Source organism: Apus apus, chromosome 4, assembly GCF_020740795.1.
Source record: "Apus apus isolate bApuApu2 chromosome 4, bApuApu2.pri.cur, whole genome shotgun sequence".
Classification (NCBI taxonomy): domain Eukaryota; kingdom Metazoa; phylum Chordata; class Aves; order Apodiformes; family Apodidae; genus Apus; species Apus apus.
Genome location: NC_067285.1, coordinates 72,721,010 through 72,743,883, shown reverse-complemented (window position 1 = coordinate 72,743,883; position 22,874 = coordinate 72,721,010). Strand labels below are relative to the sequence as shown.

The 22,874-nt window shown below is 37.7% G+C and overlaps 2 protein-coding genes across 3 annotated transcripts; one reads left to right on the top strand and one right to left on the bottom strand.

The window, feature by feature from the left end:
- Nucleotides 1–230: 230 nt before the first annotated feature.
- Nucleotides 231–1,783, top strand: C4H4orf46 (chromosome 4 C4orf46 homolog). 2 transcript variants are annotated; one of them, XR_007889529.1, is made up of 3 exons: nt 231–484; nt 594–876; nt 1,024–1,783. XR_007889529.1 is itself a non-coding variant. In XM_051619941.1 (2 exons), the coding sequence occupies exons 1-2, from the start codon at nt 323–325 to the stop codon at nt 747–749; spliced, it is 318 nt and encodes a 105-aa protein (XP_051475901.1). In that variant the 5' UTR covers nt 231–322; the 3' UTR covers nt 750–1,783. The 2 variants fall into 2 exon arrangements, 1 of the variants encoding a protein (XP_051475901.1); XM_051619941.1 differs by having other exon boundaries at nt 594–1,783.
- Nucleotides 1,784–4,230: 2,447 nt separating this feature from the next.
- RXFP1 (relaxin family peptide receptor 1) lies at nt 4,231–21,702 on the bottom strand. Its single transcript, XM_051619939.1, has 15 exons — nt 21,672–21,702; nt 20,327–20,398; nt 18,730–18,801; nt 17,629–17,700; nt 16,715–16,786; nt 15,839–15,913; nt 15,488–15,559; nt 14,413–14,484; nt 13,626–13,697; nt 12,299–12,370; nt 9,938–10,006; nt 9,472–9,701; nt 8,157–8,567; nt 7,426–7,644; nt 4,231–4,583 (listed from the first exon to the last, which is right to left on the bottom strand). Coding segments are annotated over exons 1-15 (1,884 nt in total). The 5' UTR covers nt 21,674–21,702; the 3' UTR covers nt 4,231–4,281.
- Nucleotides 21,703–22,874: the final 1,172 nt, after the last annotated feature.

Here is a 22,874-nt window from a genome sequence, read left to right as displayed (position 1 = left end):
TCTCCCAGAGTTCCAGCTGGCAAGGCCCGTCCTAGCCTGGCTCGCCGGACGGCGGCAGGTACGAACCCGCTCACTCATCTGACACGGACAGACGGGAGCCGCTCGGGGCAGGCGGGGCGGCGGGACAGGCGGGGCAGGCCCCGGCGGGGCGGGCGCTGCCCCAGGAAAGACTACCGCTCCCGGCGTGCAGCGCGGCCCCGGCCCGCGCTCCCCGCCGGCGGGGAGGGACGCACCCGCGCCTCAGCGCGCGGGGCCCGGCTCGGCATGGGCGCGGCCGGGCCCGAGGTGGGCGTGGCCAGGGCGGGGCGGCGCGGAGCGGGCCATGGCCGAGGCGGGGCCGCGGCCGCAGCCGGCGGGGCCCGGGGGATCGCCCGGCGCGGGGCCCCGGAGGAGCCGCTGCGGGAGCGAGAGGTCGCGGCCGGCGGAGCTGCCGGCCGGCGGCACGCGGGCGCTGCTGGAGGAGGTGGAGATGCAGATCGGAGACGTGAGTGCCGGTGCGGCGGGCGGGCGGGGCTCCTGTCACGGTGGGCGCCTGAGGGGGTGGCGGCCGGGCCGGGCTTCGGCGACTTCCAACTTCTCTGGCATTCCTCTAGGCCGCCTTCTCGCTAGCGAAGATCCTGGAGGCGACGTCGGCAGTGTCGGCCCAGGTGGAGGAGCTGGCCAGCAAGTGCTCGGAGAACGCCCGGTTCCTCAGGACGTGGCGGGACCTGCTGCGGGAGGGCTACGAGTCCCTGAAGCCCAGCGGCTGATCCTGCCCCCGCCCCGCCGGGAGCTGCCGCCTCTGGTTTTTCACGGGGGGTTTTGTGTTCCCGCAGCAGCTCCCCAGGAGCCTGGAGTTCTGTCAGAAATACTTGATGGCTCGTATGGATGTTGAGTGTAAGTCACCGAGCGAAATCGCTTTGCGTAGGGAATCGTTGTGACTTTTTTAGACTCCTTCGCTGCAGCTGAAGCATGAAATAATTTTTTTAACTTTTTTTTACTTTGTTTGTTTGTTTGTTTTCCCTGCTAACGTGGTGGATGCAGAGGTAGTACGTGTGGTACGTCCAGAACTCTTCACTCTGGAGAAGTTACTGTCAGCCCTCCTTGTTAAGAGCTGTCACCAGCAGAAACCCGTCCAACTCCAGAGAAACTTGCTGAACTGACTTCAGGTTTTCTCTTTGCACACTTTTTCTTCATGTTGAGGTTGGGATACCATGGCAAGTCGTGGCTTATTTACAAGCTTTAGATAAGCTCTGAATCCCAAACCCTACTATTTTAGCAGTATTGCAGTGTAAAGAGGCAGACTTTTTGCAAGGTGTTTGCTTACTGCAAACAATTCTACCCTACCTTGTGTTGTAATAAAGTGCCTTATGACGGACCATATATGTCTGCACAGTAGAAGTTTAACAGCATTGTTTAGTGATAGGATTATGTTGAACTATAAGTAAAAGCTTCCATCAGAAAAAAGACCTGTGAAATGTATTCTGCCAGCTCTCTGGAGGCATGTTAGAGCTTTTTCATTTTATATCCTATTTTATATCTTTGCCTTAAGCAGTTACTATTTAGCTAGTCTAGAGTTTACTGGTAACAGAACCTTTCAGTCTGAAAGATTGCTAATCTGGAATAAATAGCTGTACCTTTACCAGAGCAATGTGAAAAAAAGTCATGCTGAAGTGCAATGGGAAGCTGCACGAGAACATGGTTGTACCATGATTTATTACTCAGCCTTATTTTTAGTAGTAAAAGAGCTTTTTAAATGACAAACTGTACTTTTCTTATCAAAACAATAAAGGTGTTACAAACAGTTTTGAAATAATATCCTTTTGTTACTCATAGAAACAAAGGTGACATCAAATATATGCATAATGAATTAAGTGAAAAACACAAGTAATGGTAAGGACCGACATCCTTTTGTATCCTTCAAAAGCAGTTACAGTCTTTGAGAAGGCTTGGCCCCTCAGAATACACAAGTTCTATTACATTGAATTCTAAGTGTCCCAGTTAAAGGCAATCCACATGGCAGGATTTCACTTAGCTTTTTTTTCCCCACAACCCAAAATGTTGCTAAGCAACTTGGAAAAGAAGTCATTCTGTTCAGCAGATAATATTTTATTTCATTAAAACATACAGTAATGGAAACAGGATGTCTAACAATCTTCGATTTCAAGACAATCCAAAATTCTGTAAACAGTTCAAGTGTGAGTTACACTTCTTTTAACTCTGTGTCTTATGCTGTTAAGAAGTTAAATGCAAACATTGGGAGTCTCTTTTAACTTCATTTTTAAAAGCTTAAAATCATCAACTGAAAAGAAGCATTTATTTTAACTTTGTGGGCTTCTAGGCCATCGGACTCAGGGTAGTACTGAAAAATCTAGGGAAGTTGTAATTAATAATGACAAAGATTCTGTAAGTACATGTGAAGGAACTGCCTCTATAGGATTATCCCAGATGGGATGATGTTTTTTATTTATTTTTTTTATACCTTTGTGACACTGGGAAGTAAAATAATGCCCCCAAAAGTGCTGAATGGCTATGCTCCTCAGGTTATTTTAACTGTAATGCACCCAGTCAGATGCACAAGGTGATTAAAACGTAGGTGCCTTGACACCTATTAAGACTGATAGTCTTCTTCTGTCTCCCATTATTCCTGAAATTTGTTGAAGTCTGCAAGCTGGGGAAAGCTACTTACGGTAATCCATTAAGTAACATCTAGGAAAATAAAGCCTCAAAATGTTGGGATACTCGGTCCAGACTTTTCAGGGAACAATGCTTTTCTGCAGAGGGAAACTTCCACCATGTATAGCTGGAGGACACTAATTTGAGAAAAAACAACAACAACAACTTCTTTTTTTTTAGTTCCCCACAGTTCTAGTTCTGCTTGAATTAGAATGATCATTACAATTTCAGGAATGTCTTTACATGAGTGAAATAGAAAGCAATAAAATTTTCCCTTGTTTGGCTTTATCGTGGTTTGAACCAGGATGAAGCCAATTTCTTTTTACTGATTTTTTTTGTTTTCTTCAGTGAACTCTTCTAAGCAGCACACTTGCTGAAAGTAGCAGCAAGTTTCGATGTTTGTAGTTACTGCGGAGAGACCAAGGACACTTTGCTCCGCTTGATGGATCTGCTGCTTTGGACACTTAAAAGAGCAGAAGGATGGTATCTACAACCCTCCCATAGGGAGGAGGGGACTACACAGATGACTAAAAATTGGCCAAACAGAGTATTCCATCCCCATATACGTCATACTTGGTATAAATTAAGGGATCATGGAAGTAAAGTTCTCTTCCGTCCGTGGCCAGCATCCAAGATGGACTCCATCTATCCATCTCCTTTAATCCCCAGGCCCGTGTGTTCCTGAACCCTGTATCTCTACCCTCAGCTCCTGTCTGCTTTGCCACTATCTCTGGAAGTGGTCCAGAACCTTCTTGGGACTGCCCAGCTCAGGGAAGTGCTGTGGGAGTTGCTGGGGGTGGGAGGCATGTGAGGGGCAAAAGGGTTTTGTAGACTCCTGCACATATTTGTGTATATTTGTTTGTATTTTCTTTTATCCCTAGTATTTAACTAAAGCTGTCTAGTTTAGTTTTCAATCCAGAAAGTCTCTCGTTATTGTCTCTCTCCTTTTCCTATCTGGGTGGAAGCATGAGGGCACAGAGAGCTTATTGCCATTAGTGTATTTGTTGGGTTTCCATTAAACTCTGACAGGCTTTGACAAATATACTAAACTGGTCCCTAATTATGGAATTTCAATATTTTTTTCATATGGCTGTTGCTCCCTAAATCTCTTAAGAGCTGATGCAGCCTAAATAGAACCAGGTAGAAATTTTGAGGACAAAAAAATGCTTAATGAGTAAACCAGTCAACTCTTAAAATAAATTCAGCTGTTGAAATGGGAAATAAAAAAAACTCAACAACGAAAACCAAATCAAAGTTTAATGAAAACAACATATTTTTTTTTTCCAAGATAGAGGATTTTGAAACTCTCCTTTCAGGGTGAGATGTTTTGCATGACAATTCGTTTTTCAGCACTACTATTGGCTTCTGGGAGATAAAAAACAAATAACTAGCTTCTTGTTCTTATCTAGGATGAGGTGTCAAAATGTCAGGTGCTGTTGTGAGATGGTAAGTTAGTGTTGTGTCAGTTCAACCTGCAAATAGCCACACTGCTCCCTCTTCTTACTGCTTTGGTTCACGTGAGCCCAGGTGTCATACCTCCATCGTTTTTCCTCCTTGCTGTGAAGCAGTGAGCCTACAGACATGAAGCTGACAGTGCAGCTGTCACCGTGAAGATTCAAAATGTATTTACGTGTATGAATTTAGTCTTGTTGACTGTGTAGTCACTGAAGCATCAGAGGAGTCTGTACAAAGCACAGGCTTCGTCAGCTTTGGAGCAATTTCATGCGTTGGCCACATTTCTACCCAAATGAATGATGGACCAAATGTTTTCTGACCTCCTTTACCTCTTTTGGATCTTCTTTGTTTGTAATTGTACCAAACTTGATGCATCATTTCTTTGAAAGGTCGTGTAGTCAAAGTGTAGAGAAGAGGATTCAAAGCACTGTTTATTGGAAGGATAAAAATCACCACCCAAGACGTTATGGTACCTTAAGGGAGGGAAGAAGAAGGGAAGCTGTAATATCCATTCCAACGTTTGTACCCATCAATTAATACAAGCATGTATTAATTAAACATTTTAGTTGCAGCTAGAGAATGCTGTGCAGAACCAAGGCTACTGCTTGGATCTGAGAACACATCTTAGGCTATTTGTTTAATTGCCAACCCAGCATTAACACATGACAAAGTATATTAGAAATCAAATCTACATTCACTTTTTGAGGAAAAGTACAATATGGACAGAACCTTTAAAGTGGAATGCACTGAGTCTGCAAAGAGTCTGTACTATGGTAATTCCCCAGGTGACCCTAGTTGTTAGCAACATCAAGGGAGCTTGGTGTGCTGACCATCATGGAGGGTGGAGTGGAATCACCAAGACCGGGCTCTGTGGTAAACATGGGGACTGGAAGGTACTATGGAACTGATATTTGGAGACATAATGGCTAAACTTTCTAATAACATGGGCATCAGAAGTTCCCCTAGAATGACAAATCACATGTTTAATACCAACAACTGTCCTTTAGTGAACTTTGCTTATTATAATCTCATTTTAATACTAAAACACACCTCCATCCCAAAAGCTACCTGCCTCCTGGATGATGACCACCCCTCAATGAGCATGCTTCCTGAATTTTCTCTAGTCTGTACCTTTAAAAGTGAAGCAAGAGAATTTTACACCAATCATGACAAAGGTATGTATGACTAGAGTCCCTCGAGCTCCACCTGTAAGATAACCTCCCTAAGGGGAAGGATGCTAGGGAAGATGCCATCAGCAAGCCTTTGACAGGATTACTGTTGACTTCTGGGATCAGTCGATGGACTGAGCCTCTCTTCCCCCCAACAAGGACGCCTCTGGGTAAGACGTGAGCACTTGGTTACACCAAGTGCACCCCAGGAAACTTGGAAACCTCCTTAGAACTCCCTTTTCCCTTTATTTTGCCTTTTTTTTTTTTTTTTTTCTCTTTCTTTCTTACCACCTTATAGATTAGCAGCCAGGCTGTATAACTCATGTTCTTGGTATCTGCACCTGCTTTGCAGATAGCTGATTTATGACCAGCAATCTGTTGCTTTAATAAATGGCACTATTGTTTGACTTAGCTGCGAGTGTTGTCTCTGAATGCAGATCAAACCTTTGAGTGTGGCCGTGTTAATTCAGGTGGTGCACAGCTGGGCAGATAGTGTGATGTTAGCAGTGCATCTGGACCCATGGCAGTCCAACAGAGCTGTTGGGTGTAACTGGACTGCTAATGCTGATTTGAGCAGCACTCAGAAACTAAGCACAGCCACCCCCCGTGCCTCTGATATCTGAGGATCAGCTAGAAAGCAAGGGACTTCAGTTTCTGCCACATTATTTCAGCCCTTTTGTAACGTGACTCCCCATTCTCATCCTTACTATTTGGGAGATAAATCCACTCTTTACCTGAGGGGCAGGTGGAGAAGAGACAGGATTAAAGAGCTGGAAAATGTTAGTGGGTGCCCTCAGTTTCAGTGTTTGATTTATAAAGCAATTATAGAATTGGTCCAAGCTGCACAAAAAGCTTAATTCACTCCCCCCTTCTACTCTGGCTTTGCAGTTTTGTTGCAAGACCAATACTGTCCTATTGATGTCCATCACCTTGGCTACAGTTTTGGAAACAAGCAGATCAAAAGCTGTCACTGTGTCCCCAAAGAACAAATAAATGCTACAGTGTAGAGTTTAAAATTCTGTAAATCTAGACATATGTCTGTGATGTCTTTAATTTTATGACATAAGTAATTACTGTTTAATCTGTTTTATCTAACCCAGAACACTCATTTGCTGAACCCAAGACCACTCTGTGGTTCAGCAGATTTCTTGATCCACTTGAACAACTTGAACTCTGTGGTTCAGATTTCTTCTAGGTTTCTTGGCTCAGAATACACCTGCTTCTACTTTTCACCATATTTTCTGTAAACTTTCTTCTGTGGTTTGATAACTTGGAAAACAAGAATTTTAGAAGACTAAAAAAATAACTGAAAAATATCTGACATAATCAACTCAACTTTCAGACATTTGAAACTAAGTAAAAAATTGGTAACTTCCACCACTCCTGGGTCAGCACACAGGACAAAACTCTCTGAGCTCGAGTGTTTTCTTGTCAATGTGGTATTGCAACATATATTTTGTATATGTTGAATCTGAATCTGCTATTGCTGATGGCATTGTGCATGTTCACGTGTTCTTTCTAACAGGGCTTGCAAGCCCTACATAAAGAGGTTATTTTTCTGACATGTACTGGTATTGCAAAGAGAAGGAAGAAAATAAGGTGCAAATTTTAATCTTTTAGGTTATGTTATATTTACATGGGAATATATTAATAGCATAAAGAAGGTAAGCACAGCTTCATCCAGCTTAATGTTTTGAAATATAAGTACCAGTTTATAAAGTAAACTTATTTCAGGATAAGAATTATGTTGTTATATCAAGATAGGAAACACTTTATTGTCCTGAGTCATACTTAGGAAAGAGAGCCAAGAAAAGTCATAAGTGGAGAACAGCCAATGCGATTCAAGCCTTGGTTTTCAAATACATTTTGTATATTTTATAGATATTCTATGGAGACAGAATTGAATTATTTGAATGTTGGGGTTTTCTTGGCTGACTTAAAGGTGACTAATCCATGATGATGATAGTAATATAGCTCAAAGCAGTAGTAAAACTATATATCTAATTATTTTGTGTATGCATGTATCTAGATATATAACAAAGTTCATTAGAGTAATAAAGTTCAATATGTTCTTTTTCTTCTGAAGTAGAAATAACATTTGTCATCCAGACACAACTGAAACAGTGCCACAAAAGAAAGGACATACCTGGTATTTCTACTTGAAGTAGGGAAAGGAGCTTCAAAATAAAAATGGGTATCCAACATAATGCATCAGTAAATACTATGAAGAAGAAACGTTTAGCAAGGATCATCTCTTTTTTAATATGATTTCGAATTTCAGTAGCTGTAATAGCTGTTTGGTGAACACTGTAGAACATACTCCCATAGGAAAACACAATGATGATAAAAGCTGCCAAGTTTACACCTGTTTAAGAAGTTAAAATGCTATAATTTAACAGCATAATGGCAATTTCACATCACCTATTAGCAGGCTGGATAGTAAAGAAAAATGTTTCATTTAAACTGCCAGTCCCACAGAACTAAGTGGCCAGAAGTTGTGTCTGTGCTCTCCTGAATACTGAATTCTTTCCTCTACTCAGGAACTTTATTTCACTCATCATCACCTGATAAATGGCTGCCATCTGATCCAGTCTATGTAGTTCTCCTCTTTTTTTATTAATACTTACTTCCCTGGGAAAGTCTATTAATTCAGAAACTTAATGGCCATTAATTTCTTTCTACTTTCTCAGCCCTTCATGCATTTTAAGATACATAACTATCTATTTAATATAGTAAAATATTCAGGCTGGAAAAGGTCTTTAAGTGTTTTGTTAGGCCATCTAATTTCGAGGTGTAAACATCACACCAAAGCTACCTTATTTGGTTGAAAATACAGCACATTTGCTGATCTAATGACATACAGAGAATGCAACTTACCTAAAAAAATGACAACAGAATAAATCTGACTTCCTGAACTTTCTGATTGTTCTGAGTGAAGAGGAAAACAGACGCCGTTGGTACCATAGTAGTTCCTGAAAAATTCCTTATTGCTCAGAGGGATAAAAGCAACAGCAAACCCAATTATCCAGATAAGAACCAAAATGGAAATTGTCCTGCACTTTCTGGGCTTCAAAAACCTAAAAGGATAAACTATGCAGATGTATTTTTCCAAAGTCAGGTAAGTCAACAGTAGGACTGACACCTCTGTAGACAGAATAGCCAGCGATCCCACCAATTGACAATGAATACTGTCCATCCACAACTGAGCGTGCTTGTTGTATTCTCCACGATATTTAAGATCAAAAGCTCCAATCACAAATAAATATATTCCCATCAGACAGTCAGCACCTGTGGGCATAGTGCTTAACATCATTATTTACGTATTTGAATTTCCCATTCTTTGTGTATAAGTATATTGAAAAACAGGCATATATGAGTACATATTTATATCAGCTAATACATAAATATAAAATCAATATTATAGTTAGAATGCTATTGTTCATTGCAATTAAGGCAATAAAATTGTATTTTGGCTAGAAGTTTTGCATGGTAGTCAAGTTGTTCCCATGGCAACAGCAAAGTTTCAAAATCACTTGGCATGCTGTGTTCAGAAACTTTGCAATAATTATATACACTGTTGACAATTATCTTTCAAAATGCAACTAATTGCATTTGTGGAATACTCATAGACTCTCCTGTATTAAGACAAGGGTACTTGAGATTGTGGTGACTGTACTACCAGACAGTTTGTCCGTAAAACTATTTTGCTTTTAGAACAAACACAACAAAAACCTAAGTCTTAATATAGGGTTGCTAGGAGTGATTGATTTTCTATATTTGTGTAAATTACCTTTTGGTCGTGTGAAAAATGGAGTATCTTGAATGCATATTTACATGCACAAATTGCTATTTACTCAAAAAAATGCATGGCAAAATTTAGATTTATGAGCCTTTGAAAGATTTGGAATTTTATTTCTCCTTGCTGAAGAAAGCGTGAATTTGACACAACAGCCACAGCATTAAAATAAAATGTGAAACCTATGTAATTTTTAAACTGTCTATTAGTACAGAAAAAAAGCAGCATCTAACAAGACCTCTTGACCCATAAGGTATGCATCAGTTTGTATTGTCATTCACAACAGCATGAAAATTCACTTAATCCAGTGCTGGACATATGTCACTATATTGTAACAACAGATATACATGCTCTGAGCAAACTAAACCAATATTATTTTATGCATGGAGTACTCACAGCAGAGGGACATTATTGAGATGGCATGGAGCTTGTTCTCTGATCTGATGTAAGGCCTCATGCAGATAACAAAAATATTTCCAAAGCAGGTGATGGCAGATACAACCCAGACAAACACTCTCTGTATGATGCTAGCTAAAAGATTCTCAAGGGATGAAATCCCATCAGTATTGGGTTTACAGCTGCGCACATGAGGGGCATATCCACAGTACTGGAATTTTTTAAAGTATCTGGTTGTGAGAAAGAAAAACAGTGAAGAGATGGACCTAGCTTCATTACCAGAATATAAAAACTTTCTAGTAACTACTCAGAAAACATATTCTGAAAGAAGAAAAAATAATTATAGACTGTCAAATTTGACAACAGCTCACACGCTGCGCTTTATATACTTTCGGTTTTAATTATTCTGTATTCTGTAAACTGTAAAATTATGACTAAAGAAAGCAGATTGAAATTATCTACTTACATGTGGGAAAGGTTTCTCAGGGGCCTGAACATTCTTCTCTGTATGTTTGCAATTTCAATGCCCTCCAAGCTGCTGTAAACAATATACTCTCAATAAAAAGCAATAGAAACTCAGCAGTAAAAGAACAAACTGTATAAGCATTTAGTTGTGTTTCTATGATTATATGTAACTAGAGATGGACTTTAATTACATCTAATCTGTCACCCTTTTGAAACTTAAACCAGAAGTCTGCAAAAAGCTGAAGCAGAATAAAATTAATTGCAGTTAATTCTAATAAACTTGCTGTTCTTCCAGAATCATGAAGGAAGCTCTTTTAGTGCTCTCAGCGGTGCCTTCTCCAATTATTATATTGCCCTTCCAAGATACAGTTCTACTTGTGTTCTTTCATAATCTCTGGGAAAATAATAACTTGTTCCAATAGCAATATTTTACATGTCTCTTCTGCTTTTATCCTATGGAGTGCTTTACCAGACAAACGACTCCAGGAATTCAGTCTTCATTGTGTCATGAGCAGCAGGAAGCTGGGATGCAGAACATGGCAATGTAAGGGAAAACACTGCAATATCTTTTGACACATAGATGGGATTTCTTTTTTTTTCTTTTCTTTTTCCTTCCCCTCCCAAGATACTAAAAACAGCACTGCTATTTCTCCTGTAGTGCTAGATCAGTAAAGTGTTACTGTCTAACTTGTTTTTATAGAACTTCATTTTCTGCATTATTCTAGTCCATCCCATCCCACTGGTTAGATGTACATGTCTCATAAATTGCAGCCAGTCAGAGGTCTTTGGCTCTTCTGTGGGCAGCCTTATTTGAATTCACTGTTCAGTGTTTTGAACACAACATTCCCAGGAGTTCTGAGCATATTCAGGCAAAAGTGGAGAAAGGTACCAGTGTCTCTGGTTAGTTCATTTGGGCTGGTGAGCAGTTTTGCTGGGAGACGAGAATAAAGCTCCAAATATGGAAACTTGTTAGTTCTGTTTAAGCAGTACTATAAATCCTGAGGTGTGCTTTCCCCAGCTATTCTAACTATTTTAAACAAGGAAAGAAGCAACTTGTGATCTACAAACTGAATGATAAAACATACAGTTTGCTATACATCTATCTCAGGATATAACAACTTTCTCAGCTCAAAAATATGGAAGGTCCTGGTCAGTCAATTGCATCCATTCTTTGCTGCTAGATAAAATACACGTAGCCTGAGTGTTAGTAAGATAATTAATTAATCTTTTCCATGCTCAGCTGTTAGTTTTCATGAAACTTATACATATTTAGTATTTTCAGGTTGTTGGCCATTTACAAAATTGTGCTTATTTTGGGCACTGGATTCCAAATCACTGAAAGGAAGTGGAATTAATCAACAAAGGCATGTGCAGTGCTGGCTGCAGCTCAGCGGTGAATTCATAAACTCCTGTTACTCTCTATCCAAAGATACATGTGTCTTTGGATGTACACAACCGTTTTAAAAAGATGACTGACAACAACCAATGTTGTGCTCTACCAAGATGGTTATTGCAGACGTGCACACATGCCTTGAAGATGTACTTAAATCTACTGCAGAATATATTCAGATTTGTGAGATTGTCACTGCCTTATTGAACACTTTTAGGAAGAGCTCTGCTGGCAGAATTCAAGTTGGAACTGCTGTGTTAGTGCATCCATGAAAACTAAACTCTTCAAAAAGATTTGTAAAAGTTCCACCTCCCTCTGACATGGCAGATGAATCCTACTTGTTTTGTAATTTTTTTTTCATGGTGTTAGCAGTAGATTCTGTAATAACAGAAATATATTCCCAGAGCGGTAGACTTTGAACTTGCTATCTTTTGCGACATGAAAATGCACATCTTGTACAAAACTATTCTGGGCAAAACATTATAGTTACTTTCAGGTTAAGTATTTTTTAGGCAGAACTTAAATGATGCATATAAACACAGGTGCTCTTTTCTTTCCCAGCATCCATGACTGACAGCATCATATCAAATGAATTGTATGTATACCAAATTCCTTTGTAACTCTTGTCTCTACATCAACAGCCCCAGTCCTTAAGCCCTGTGAATTGTGGGAGGTCAAATGAGGGCTGTGTTAATCTTGTTCTCTAACAGCAGAAAAGACAACATCCTTCTTGCTAAGCTGAATTATATTTTTTGTTGGAAAATTTTCCATTATGAAACCGGTATTTTTAGGGAGCGAAATTTGAGCATTGCTTATAATTATTTTCCAGGATCAAATTATGAGGACCATCAAAAAAACCTAACAACTACAAGAGCACTTTCTTATAAACCATATTCTGAATCATGTCCTTCTGAAGGAGATCTGCATAATCACAAATAAAATACAGCTAAAATATAAAAACTTGATACTTACAGAGATTTGAGTTTAATTAGAAAATCAAACTGGTCTATTTGTATTTTCTTGATTGGGTTGTAAGAAAGGTTCCTGTAAATACAACATAGACATCAGTAACTTTGTAATTCTTCCTTGCAGCTTGTTCTAAAAGCAATTTACATAATCCATTTACTTTGTTAGTCCTATAGGAAGGACTTGTATGATTGGCAGTTACAGCTACAAAATGTAGCATTCATTTAGTGTTATTCGGCTTGCTAAGGCCATGGAAGAGCAGTCAAATGCTTCACAGGCACGCTATTGCCACATACACACACACACAGGCACAACTGCCTCCCCAACCTGATGCTTAAAGCTTTTCACCTGAGAAATATTTAGTTATTAAACTTTGCAGACTTGTCTTTCATGTAAAATAACTTAGCTAAACTGCATACATTAAGATATAATTTCTAATTGATTTTGATATTTGCTAAAATCTATATTTTTGTAAAAATTTGTGTGAGATCAAGAGACAGAGGCAGCGGAACGTAAAAGTAGGCATTAGCATTAGATGTTGTCACTGTGCAAGAGTATTTCTAGGTACATCCCCTTTTTGTTCTCGCTATCACTTTTCCTTATGTTTTTGTTTTTATATTGTAAAGAAAAAGCACAAACTCAATAAATGCAGCTGTACACACTTGTTTGCTCCAGTGTATTGTGGTGGACCCCAATGATGCTAGAAAAGCACAAAAAAAGTTATTCCACATGCCACCTCCTCTCATCCAGAGAGGTCTTAAATTTTGTAACTAGTGCCTCTTTCAGACTATGTGAGAAAGACAGGGACTTTCCAGCAGCAGCATTTGAGAATTTGCCTATACCCACATCATGGAAAAATGAGATGTTTTTTTCTGGTTTTATCAAACCTTACACGTTTTTGAAACTCCTTCACAGGAAAAAAAAGCAGTTGCAAACAAGGCATCTGTGTGATGCTCTTATTTGTTTATAATCTATTCTTACAGCCAAATCCTGATATCACATTAAACATTAACATCAAATAATTAATCTATCATAATACAGCCAGCATTGCTCATTTTGTATATGCTAACAAGATCTAGAAAGCGGTAGACTTTGAACTTGCTATCTTTTGCGACATGAAAACGCACATCTTGTACAAAACTATTCTGGGCAAAACATTATAGTTACTTTCAGGTTAAGTATTTTTTAGGCAGAACTTAAATGATGCATATAAACACAGGTGCTCTTTTCTTTCCCAGCATCCATGACTGACAGCATCATATCAAATGGGTAACATAGAATTATATATATAATCATAATGATAATAATAATAATAATAATAAAGAATCCTTACAGTTGTGAAAGCTCCTTTAGATCCTTAAATATATATGGAGGAAGTGATTCAATCTTGTTGCTACCCAAATCTCTGTAGAAATAGCCACAGGTAAGATATAGTAAGTTCTTACTAGGCTCAGTAATTCTGAACAACAGTTTTGCAATTTCAAGACACGTTTTTATTTTATTTGCCGAATGTTATTTATTACATAGTTTACCAGAAACTTCGACTATGGAAGAATGCTGTTAAAGCAAGGTGGGAAGTTAAATCCACCAGGTTTCTCTTTTGTCTATTTATTTCAGATATGCCAGTAGATATAAAATTTATTATTATTGTATTTACATCACAAAGAAAGCAAAATACCCTTAACTTGAGTTGTAGGAGCTTGGAAAGAAAATAAATTATTTTTTTCAGTTATGGGAATTTTTTCACATGGGCTAGCCAGCACTGTATCTTTCCCCTAGTTTTAATTTCTGCCTGTCTAAACACAGCTCTTAATAACTGTGGACAGAGGAGTAAAGGTCTCAGTCTGAATAAAACTGGCAAACCAGTCTAAAAGACACTATGGTTCTAAGATTAATTAGTATGATTCTATTCAGGGAGCAAAACCGCCAATATTCTTGATACTCAGAACATGCATTTTATCGACTATTTCTTCCCTGTCAAACATACAAAAAAACCCCCGAGGATGGGTGCTATCTCCTGAGCATGTTATATGACATTAAATTTATGATAAATGATGTTTGCTATATGAATGACAAAACTTCGTAACTTGTCATACAGGTAAGAGAAGAGATCAACTCACAATTCATCTAGCATATGGAGAGAAGAAAAGCTGTTTTCATTAAAAGAGCTGATTTTATTTCCTCTCATGACCCTGAAAAAATAAAACAGAATTATGTTGCTGCTTCTTGACACCTATTGGTTTTGGAGAAAATTTTTAATAAGCTTTTTAAACTTGTCTCTCCTCCACGTCTTCAAGTATTTCCCTAATTAACTTTACAAGCTGATCAGATATAGAAACTTTTATCATTTAATTTGATAAATAACTTCTATTTTCTATGCACATATGCATCTGTATCTATCTATCTATCTATCTATCTATCTATCTATGTATCTATGTATCTATGTATCTATCTATCTATCTATCTATCTATCTATCTATCTATCTATCTATCTATCTATCTATCTATCTATATCTGTATACATATGCATGCCGATAGGAGGCTTGTCTGAGGGCAGGAGGAAGATAAAAACATCTGGAAAGCTTGTGACCTAACCACATCTTGGGCACAGGCACATGGCCCTGCAACTTTCTTTCACCTGTATTTAATCTGCCACAGAGCTTGCTCCTTAAGCAAAAAACCTGGATGTTAAAAGAAAAGAGAAAGCCATATGGGCACTTTAGAAAAGTTAAAAATTGAAGGTGACAGGTACTGTGGAGCACAGTAACACAGCAAAAAGTTGAAGGGATTGTTCTGAAGAGTACAACATCAGTGAAGAAACACTGGGGAATGTTCTGAAGTTTCTGAGCCAGCCAACCAAGCAGCCAAAAAAAGTCTCTAGAATGAAGAAACAAGCTCTGTATTTTGTATGTTTGCTGCTTTTTATTATGAACTTTTGCCTCCTAAAAATTTCTAAATCTTAATATCACTCAAAATTACTTCAGATAGATGCATATGCCAATGCTGAACTTTGCTATGCATATAAACAGTGGTTATTCTGTATGGCACTAATTTAAACCCAACCACTTTAATTTAATCTCTTTGAGATTTAAATTACCATGATACTCAGGAAACTTTTATATTAGCTGCAGTGAATCAGTTGACTGTTCAGCACAAGCATATCTGACTTCCTGGCTAGCAGATCCAGTTACTTACAGTACAGTTAGAGTGTTGCAGGAGACGAAAGTGATGTTTCTTACATGATGGATATGGTTGCCTTCAAGGTCTCTGGGATATAAAAACAACACATCAATCACTGAAAATAAATTCAGGCACTTATTCTAAGGCAATTAAAGAAAAACACTACCAGAACTTCACGACTGCACAAAAGAGAGAGGGAACCAGACATCTAATATCTCTGCATACCTGGTTGATGACTTCAGGTCATCAGCCCTGCAGTGATGGAGCAGACACTCTAAGATCCAGCACCCCATTAGAAAAATAACATGGAAGTGTCATAGACAGACAACAAAATAATATTTTTCTAGTGAAATAAGGTAGACTTACAGCCAGTTTAGTCTTGGCATATATTGGCACAGGGGTTTATCAGGTAAATGAGCAAGAGAATTATTCATCATCTCTCTGAAAAAAGAAGAGTAAAACAGCTGACTATTATTGCCAAAAATTATATTATAGAAAAAAAAAAGTCCTGTATCTTATGTTGGTATTTTTGGAAAAAAAGGAAAAAACAAACAAACAAACAAAAGACCAAGCTTGATTTGTTTCTCATAGTGTTGGAAGTAGTACTATTTTCTTAAACTTCTACTAATCTTTCTCTGGAGCAGTATTTTATCCTTAACTTGTTAATTACCAGGTAAAGAAAAGATGTTCACTGCTTTTTAAATAAAACACAACAAGTCAATACAAATAATTCGACTATTCTGTCGTAACACCTAACTTTTATTGGTGATGAAGGAAGGGGGAGATGAAGGGACATTTCCCTCCAAGCTGCAGAGGAAGAGGGTCACTTGCATTTGGATCTGGAGTGGGCTGCAGCCACTTATGGACAGGGTCTTGGGGGGAGGCAAGGCTACTACTGGGGACAGGAGCTTTGAGCCCCTCACCTCCTGCATTGCAGCTCTGGAAGACAACTGGCACCTACTGCTGCAGCTGCTGTATCCTTGCCCTCTCAATGAGATTGTCTTATTGCCATTTTTCCTTCTCATCTGCCTATACTTTTGAAGACACTGCATGTCTGCTGCTGTCTAAATCCTCCTACTCCAGCACATCTTGCTTGGGGATAAGAAAAAACCATAGTTGTACTACTGGCACTCTGTGGTGAGCAAACACCACCAATATAAGAACGTTTATACACGTATGTGTAGCTGTCCTTCCTGTTCTGTTATTTTAAATAACACTTCTAGTTTTTTATTAAATACTTACAGAAGAATAAGTGATTTGAGTCCATAAAATGTTAATGGAGAGATCCGATTTATTCTATTGTTTTCAATTATCCTATAAATTAGAGCAAAACATGTACCAGTTTTATAATTGTCTCTAGTCTTAAATTGAACAGATGATAAAACTAGCATACTTTGAAGTGGATATCTGCAAATGTTCATGCAAATAACTTAAAAAAATGAATGTACTACTCCTTAACAGGTCAAGATATTAAATTAATTTACTTTCAGAAGAATTTAAATAATAAAAAATATAACTTAGAGAATGTAACTTCAACTTAGAAAAAAGTATTTTCTTACAAGTTTTTAAAAATTCTTTGGTCAAGACACTTAGAGTGGATTCCCTGTGATAATAAAGCAGCAACACAAAGAAGGGTTCCATGGCAATCCAACAGTTTCAAGCACACAGAAAAATGTTAGGCATGTTATTATTTGCTTATTTTTAATACAATCCATGAGTCAAAATAGTATTTAATTTTTATCTGTCTGAAAAGCAGTAATAAACCTCCATTTAAGTTTCTGACAGTTATTATGTCTGGGACACTTCAGGTGTATATTCAAGTGCATTTGCAGGGAAAGACCTGCCCCAAAAAATATCTTCCTACTGTTCAAAAATGTCTGAGTTAATGTATTAATTTGTAATAAGCAATTACTAATAAAAATTATTTAGTATTGTAAAAGTCATCACTTTTTTGAGCCATTAAGGCCCAAGAACTAATTTCTTCTCTCATCAAAGTCAACTGGATTTTCACCTTGCAGTGTGTAAAAGGAGTTCCTTAATTATTATCTCATATAAAGTACTACTATGCACAAAAAAAGAAAGCAATCCAAGTATTTCTTTCTCTTACTTTAATTATTTCTTGAGAAAACAAACAAACAAATAAGAAAACAACATACAGCCATTCAAGTTTCTGGAGATCTTCAAAGACACCAGGCTTCAAATTGATTATCTTGTTGTTACTCAGGTATCTGATACAAGACCAACAAAACATAAACAAGTGGAATGATTAATTAGCATCTGATGCACGAAAATGAGTTTTAAGATTTTTCCTCTATAATTTATCAAGATAATGCTAGTTTTTTTCACAGTTATGATGTCTGACTATGGCAATTTTCACCCCCTTCTTTGTGAACATGAGGGGCCCCGTAGTGAGGAATTTTGGAACAATTATGTAGAACATTTTGTCTTATCTATAAGAAAACACAGCAGGCTAAATATTTTCACTGTATCATGTTTTAGGCCCTTTACAGTTTCCTTCTGTGGAATGATTCATTCCATGAATGTTCCCAGGATCCTGTTCAGTCTCTGCTAATGACATTATTCACCAGAATAATGGAAAAAGAATGCCTGAGAAACGAAAGGGATGTGTGTGTATGTACTATAAATGGTCTGGGAAGGTAATAACAGCAGCTGTAATAACAGATATTCAACCACATTCATTATGGAGAAAGAAGAGCCACAACATTTTAAAAATTTCCTTTAAAAAACACTGCAGAAACAAAAAGCTGAACCAAATAGGACAATTTATGTATCATGTCTTGCACTGTGCATTTTCCTTAAAAGTTAGAAGCATCCTTCAAAATGCTGCTGCAAAATGAACAAGACAATGTTCTTTTCATTACTGATATTGCTTATCTAGTTGGCTTCTGTAAACCAAAATAAATTAAAGAGTTTTGATTCATCACAGGCTCTTGCTTTTCTTTTTTTCATTATTTCTGACTTCATGCAGGTAACTCCCTCACCGTCTCCTTCTTCCGTTCTGCACATTTGGGGAACAGAAACGAAGTATGGAGCCCACTTGTACTTTGAAAATATTGTCCTGTCAGATAAACTTGCACAAATAACTCTTAACCTGCCTTTGCTTTCTCAATCCAATTGTTGAGTTAAAGATTTGGACCATTTTGCAACTTCCTAACATTGAATCAAATAAAAGCAAGACATCCATAGCAACTCCCAGAGCTCTTCCCCTGACTCAGTATTCAAACAGCAATACTCACAGCTTTGTCAAGTTATATAAACCTCTGAAAGCACGTTCAGATACAGCTCTGATTTTATTATTCTGAAGATACCTAAGAAGATCAGACAACAATTAAGCATGCAATGTCAAAGCAAGCATAAATAACCAGTTAAAATCTATCAACTATACTGAATGCACGTGTGGTACTTGAAAAGAAGTCGTCAGACTTGCTACATCTTAAATTTAACAACTCCCATTTCATGGCTATTATTGCAAATACTGTAAAGGTATTTTAAAATAAATACCCCCTGCATCAGTATTACAAAGTTAATTCAAAGGGATTATTAGTTTGCCTGAGATAAACAAAGAACTGGTTGTATGTGACATCCTGTTTTAGGTCCCAACCCTACAGATTTCACCTGTGTGATCTGATCTGAATGTTTAGCCAGAACTCTGCTACAAGCAAAATCCTTCATTGCAAATGTTAAATTAACATGTGCTTTTGGATTTTCTTTTTATGGTGTCAGAGAATTTTCAAATTTTGTATTTTTAAGATGGTATGATAAAAATGCAAAATAAATGTTGCTAATTTTATGTAAACAAAATAATACTATTTTTTCTTTATATTTTTATCCACTTTGATTAAAGAAAATTATCAATTGCAGATGTTAAATCCTTCTAAACTAATTTTAAAGCATTAGAGTGCTATTCTCTGAGAAATCTTAAGATACAAATCGTTTAAATTAAATTACAGTCATCAAAGTGTTTAGATGCTTTCCTGTTATAAAGCAGTGAGAAATCTGACATTGGCTTTTACAAAATGGGTTTGTGTCGAACACTGCTCAAAAGCTTTCTGAAAATGTACAGCTATCAATCAGAAATGTGTGAAACAAATATTAAGCAATAATAGTTAATTAGCATTTAGTGCTTTAATAATGGCACCTTGTGAACACAAGATGGTGCTGCAGGACAGCACAGTTTCCTTAAAAGCTACACCAGTAATTTTCTAGGGACATCTTGGTGACATGAGAGCCCTGCTCTAGAATGTTGTGTTTAATTATTGATCTCACTAATTCTAGGTATAGAACATTTTTAAAGGCTGTGATTTTGAACAACATATGTCTTGGACATCATAAAACATAGCACAGTATTGTGTTGCTGTAACAATTTGAGTAGTTGAGTCATTATCGAATTGGTACCAGACATAATTAGGAGTAAAACCAAGGGCTATATAAATAAGCTCCCCATGACAATGGGAAGTTTAATTTTTTCAAACTTCCATTTTGTGGAGGAAATGGATTCAGTTATTTTAATTTCTTTTAGCACATTGTTTTCATCATAAATGTAAATTCCTTCAGACACAATGTAAGTTTAGCACTTTTCTGGTATAAAATAGTAAATATAAAATTTAAATATGTAGAAATTATGGTTTTGTAAAGAGAGAGATGCCAAATCAAGCTACTTGAGCCAAACAGGTTACACAATTAGATGATGTACTGAAGGGTAAGATAAAAGAGAATTTTGAGGATAAACTCAGAGTTGTCACTTAGATACTAAGATCTATGTGAGTACGTGAGAAGGAGAGGATGAATATTTAAGGCATTATATAGATATTTTCAGTTTAAATACTCCCTTACAGATTTTTAAGATCTTGGTATTTCTTGAAAACATCAGCAGAAAGTTTTCTTAGCAGATTCTTCTGAAGAGACCTGTAGGAATGAATGCACACATTAAAATCACTCTCCTGGCTTCCTACAGTGCTGCCACTTTCATTATTCAGATTTCACACCGCTATATAATTAAAGGAGCATGAAACCACCGAAACATGCTACATCTGTCTGTCTGAATATTTAAATCTATTTAGGCCATAAGCCAAATACTTTATAATAAAAAAGTATTCTTCCATTCCCCAGAGCAACTGAAAAAATAATAATTAAATCTAAGAATTAAAAAGATTTGAGTATAAGTTAAAACTCAGATTTCTTTAAAACCTCAAATATGTATAGAGCTTATTTCCTGAGCATGTGTTCTTGTGTCCCCATCTCCATTGGGTGCTGACTCTAGTGTCCTGACAAGAACAAAAGTTGTTCAGGGCACGGTTGGATTTAAAGAGAACCCATCCCCAAAGCCGCCCGAACTGACTCACTGCTCTTTCTAAAGGTAGAACTGAGGCATTATTTTTGAAGTCTTTGTCAAGCCTGAACCAACAGCCAGATAAAATATACATTTGACATTCCACATCAATCTTTGATGGGAAGTGTTGTGATACTTAAACACAGACTCAACAAGGAGAACCTCAGCCACAAACTGGAACCAAACAGAAAGTTCAGTACTCCTGGCCTTCAGGGAAGATCCTCAGGTAGGGCACATGATGCTGCCCGCTGTTCATGACACAGAAAAAGGCCTCTCAAAGTGATGTACAAACCAAGTGCAATAGCAACGGTTCCCTGATCTCTTAAAAAATGTGGCTAACACATAGACATCTGTATGATGACCCAGCCCAGGTGGCATATTCAGAGACATCAAGTGAGAGCTAAAAAAATTCGCTCAAGCAGGTAGTTTCACTGAGCTCAAGATTATTGATTTTATTGGCAGGAATATAGACTAGCAATATTGGCAAGATCACAGACTAATAAAAACATCCTAAACATTGTATGTTAAAGGCAACATTTCTTTTGAAGATTTCTTTAGATTTTCTGAAATTGTTGCTGGCCTGAGTCACTGTTACAGACATGAAATGTTCACCTCACACAGGGTTTTTTAGTTCTTTTTCTCTCCTTTTATGCAGGAAAGATCTGTAGTTAAAAAATTAAAGAACTTGTCGAGAGGGAGGCACTGTGCTTTCACAAGCACCATATGAACCAGCTGGTCATAGTTGTGAGGCTGTAGTTACGAAAAGGTTGTAGAATTGATAGTCAAGCCTGAGCAGAACAAGAGACCTCTTTTTTTTTTTTTTTTTTTTTTTTTCCCCGCTCTACTTACATTGTGGTTATGTTTGAAGAGACAGATGGGACAGCACGCAATTTGGCAGCATCACAGAAGATTTCCAGCCCTTGGCAGGTGCACTCCACTGGCACAGCACCAGCCACTGCAGGAAAACAAGGACATGGTTGTGCAAAAGGTAGGATGGGTGGTGGGGTGGGGAGAAAAGATATACAATGTAAAAGAACAGTGAGCACGAAGACAGGTATACCAGACTGTGTTAAACAGAAATCAAGGCAAATGCTTTAATATAATTTAGACCTGGAAAGGCCCTAACAAAAAATATAAAGGAACACCAACAAATTATCTTACCTCCTGACCTCTGTGATAGAGCTGGTAAAAGCTCTTGAGCTGTAGGCTTGACATACGGGAATCTGGCATGGATTTTTTTTGTAGCTCCTTTTTAGATAACTCAGTCCTCTTATATTTACTAGAATGAGCACAATTCTGTTCAGTAAAAATGGGATGAAAATGGTTCAGGAAATCTTTGCTCCCTTTCCCCCACCTCTGTGCTTTAACTTAGTGCTCATAGTAGACAGCAGAATCAGAAAATTTGTACAAAGGAATGAACACCTGCATAAGTGGAGGGGATTCGCAAGAATAATTTGATGTACAAAGAAGTTAATTCAGAGGACTGTTGCCTTCACTTCACTCTGAAATATGTGTGTTTCCTGGTCTTTCCAGCTGTATTAATATATTCAGACACACATTTGTACTGCTCTCCTATTTGGCATAGGTTTGACACCTCTCTTACAGAAAATGAATCACTCTTAATGGAACAGAAATTATCTTAAATGCATTTGTTCATCCGAGACATTATTTCTGTTTTACTACAAAGGAAACTGCACTATATTTCTCTTCCTGATAAGCATATTCTTTACATGTTTCTTTCTAGGAATCATCAGTGATAATCACACAAATAGTATCTGTAATTACTTACAACACTCAGATGTCTTTGTCTGAAATGCATACAAAGTTTTCAGTTTATTGTATTTGTCCTTTGTATAATGTTTATCAAATTGTAGAGACCATCCATTGTTGTCTTCTAATAAAAAATATGGAGACAAGACACATCAGAACAGAAATAAAAGGCAGATATATCTTCATTACATTTAACTTCATCCACTTCTTTGCCTCAATTTTTATCTCAATACCATTAATTTTTCCAGATCATTTCACAGACCGTTAGATTTCTTATCACCA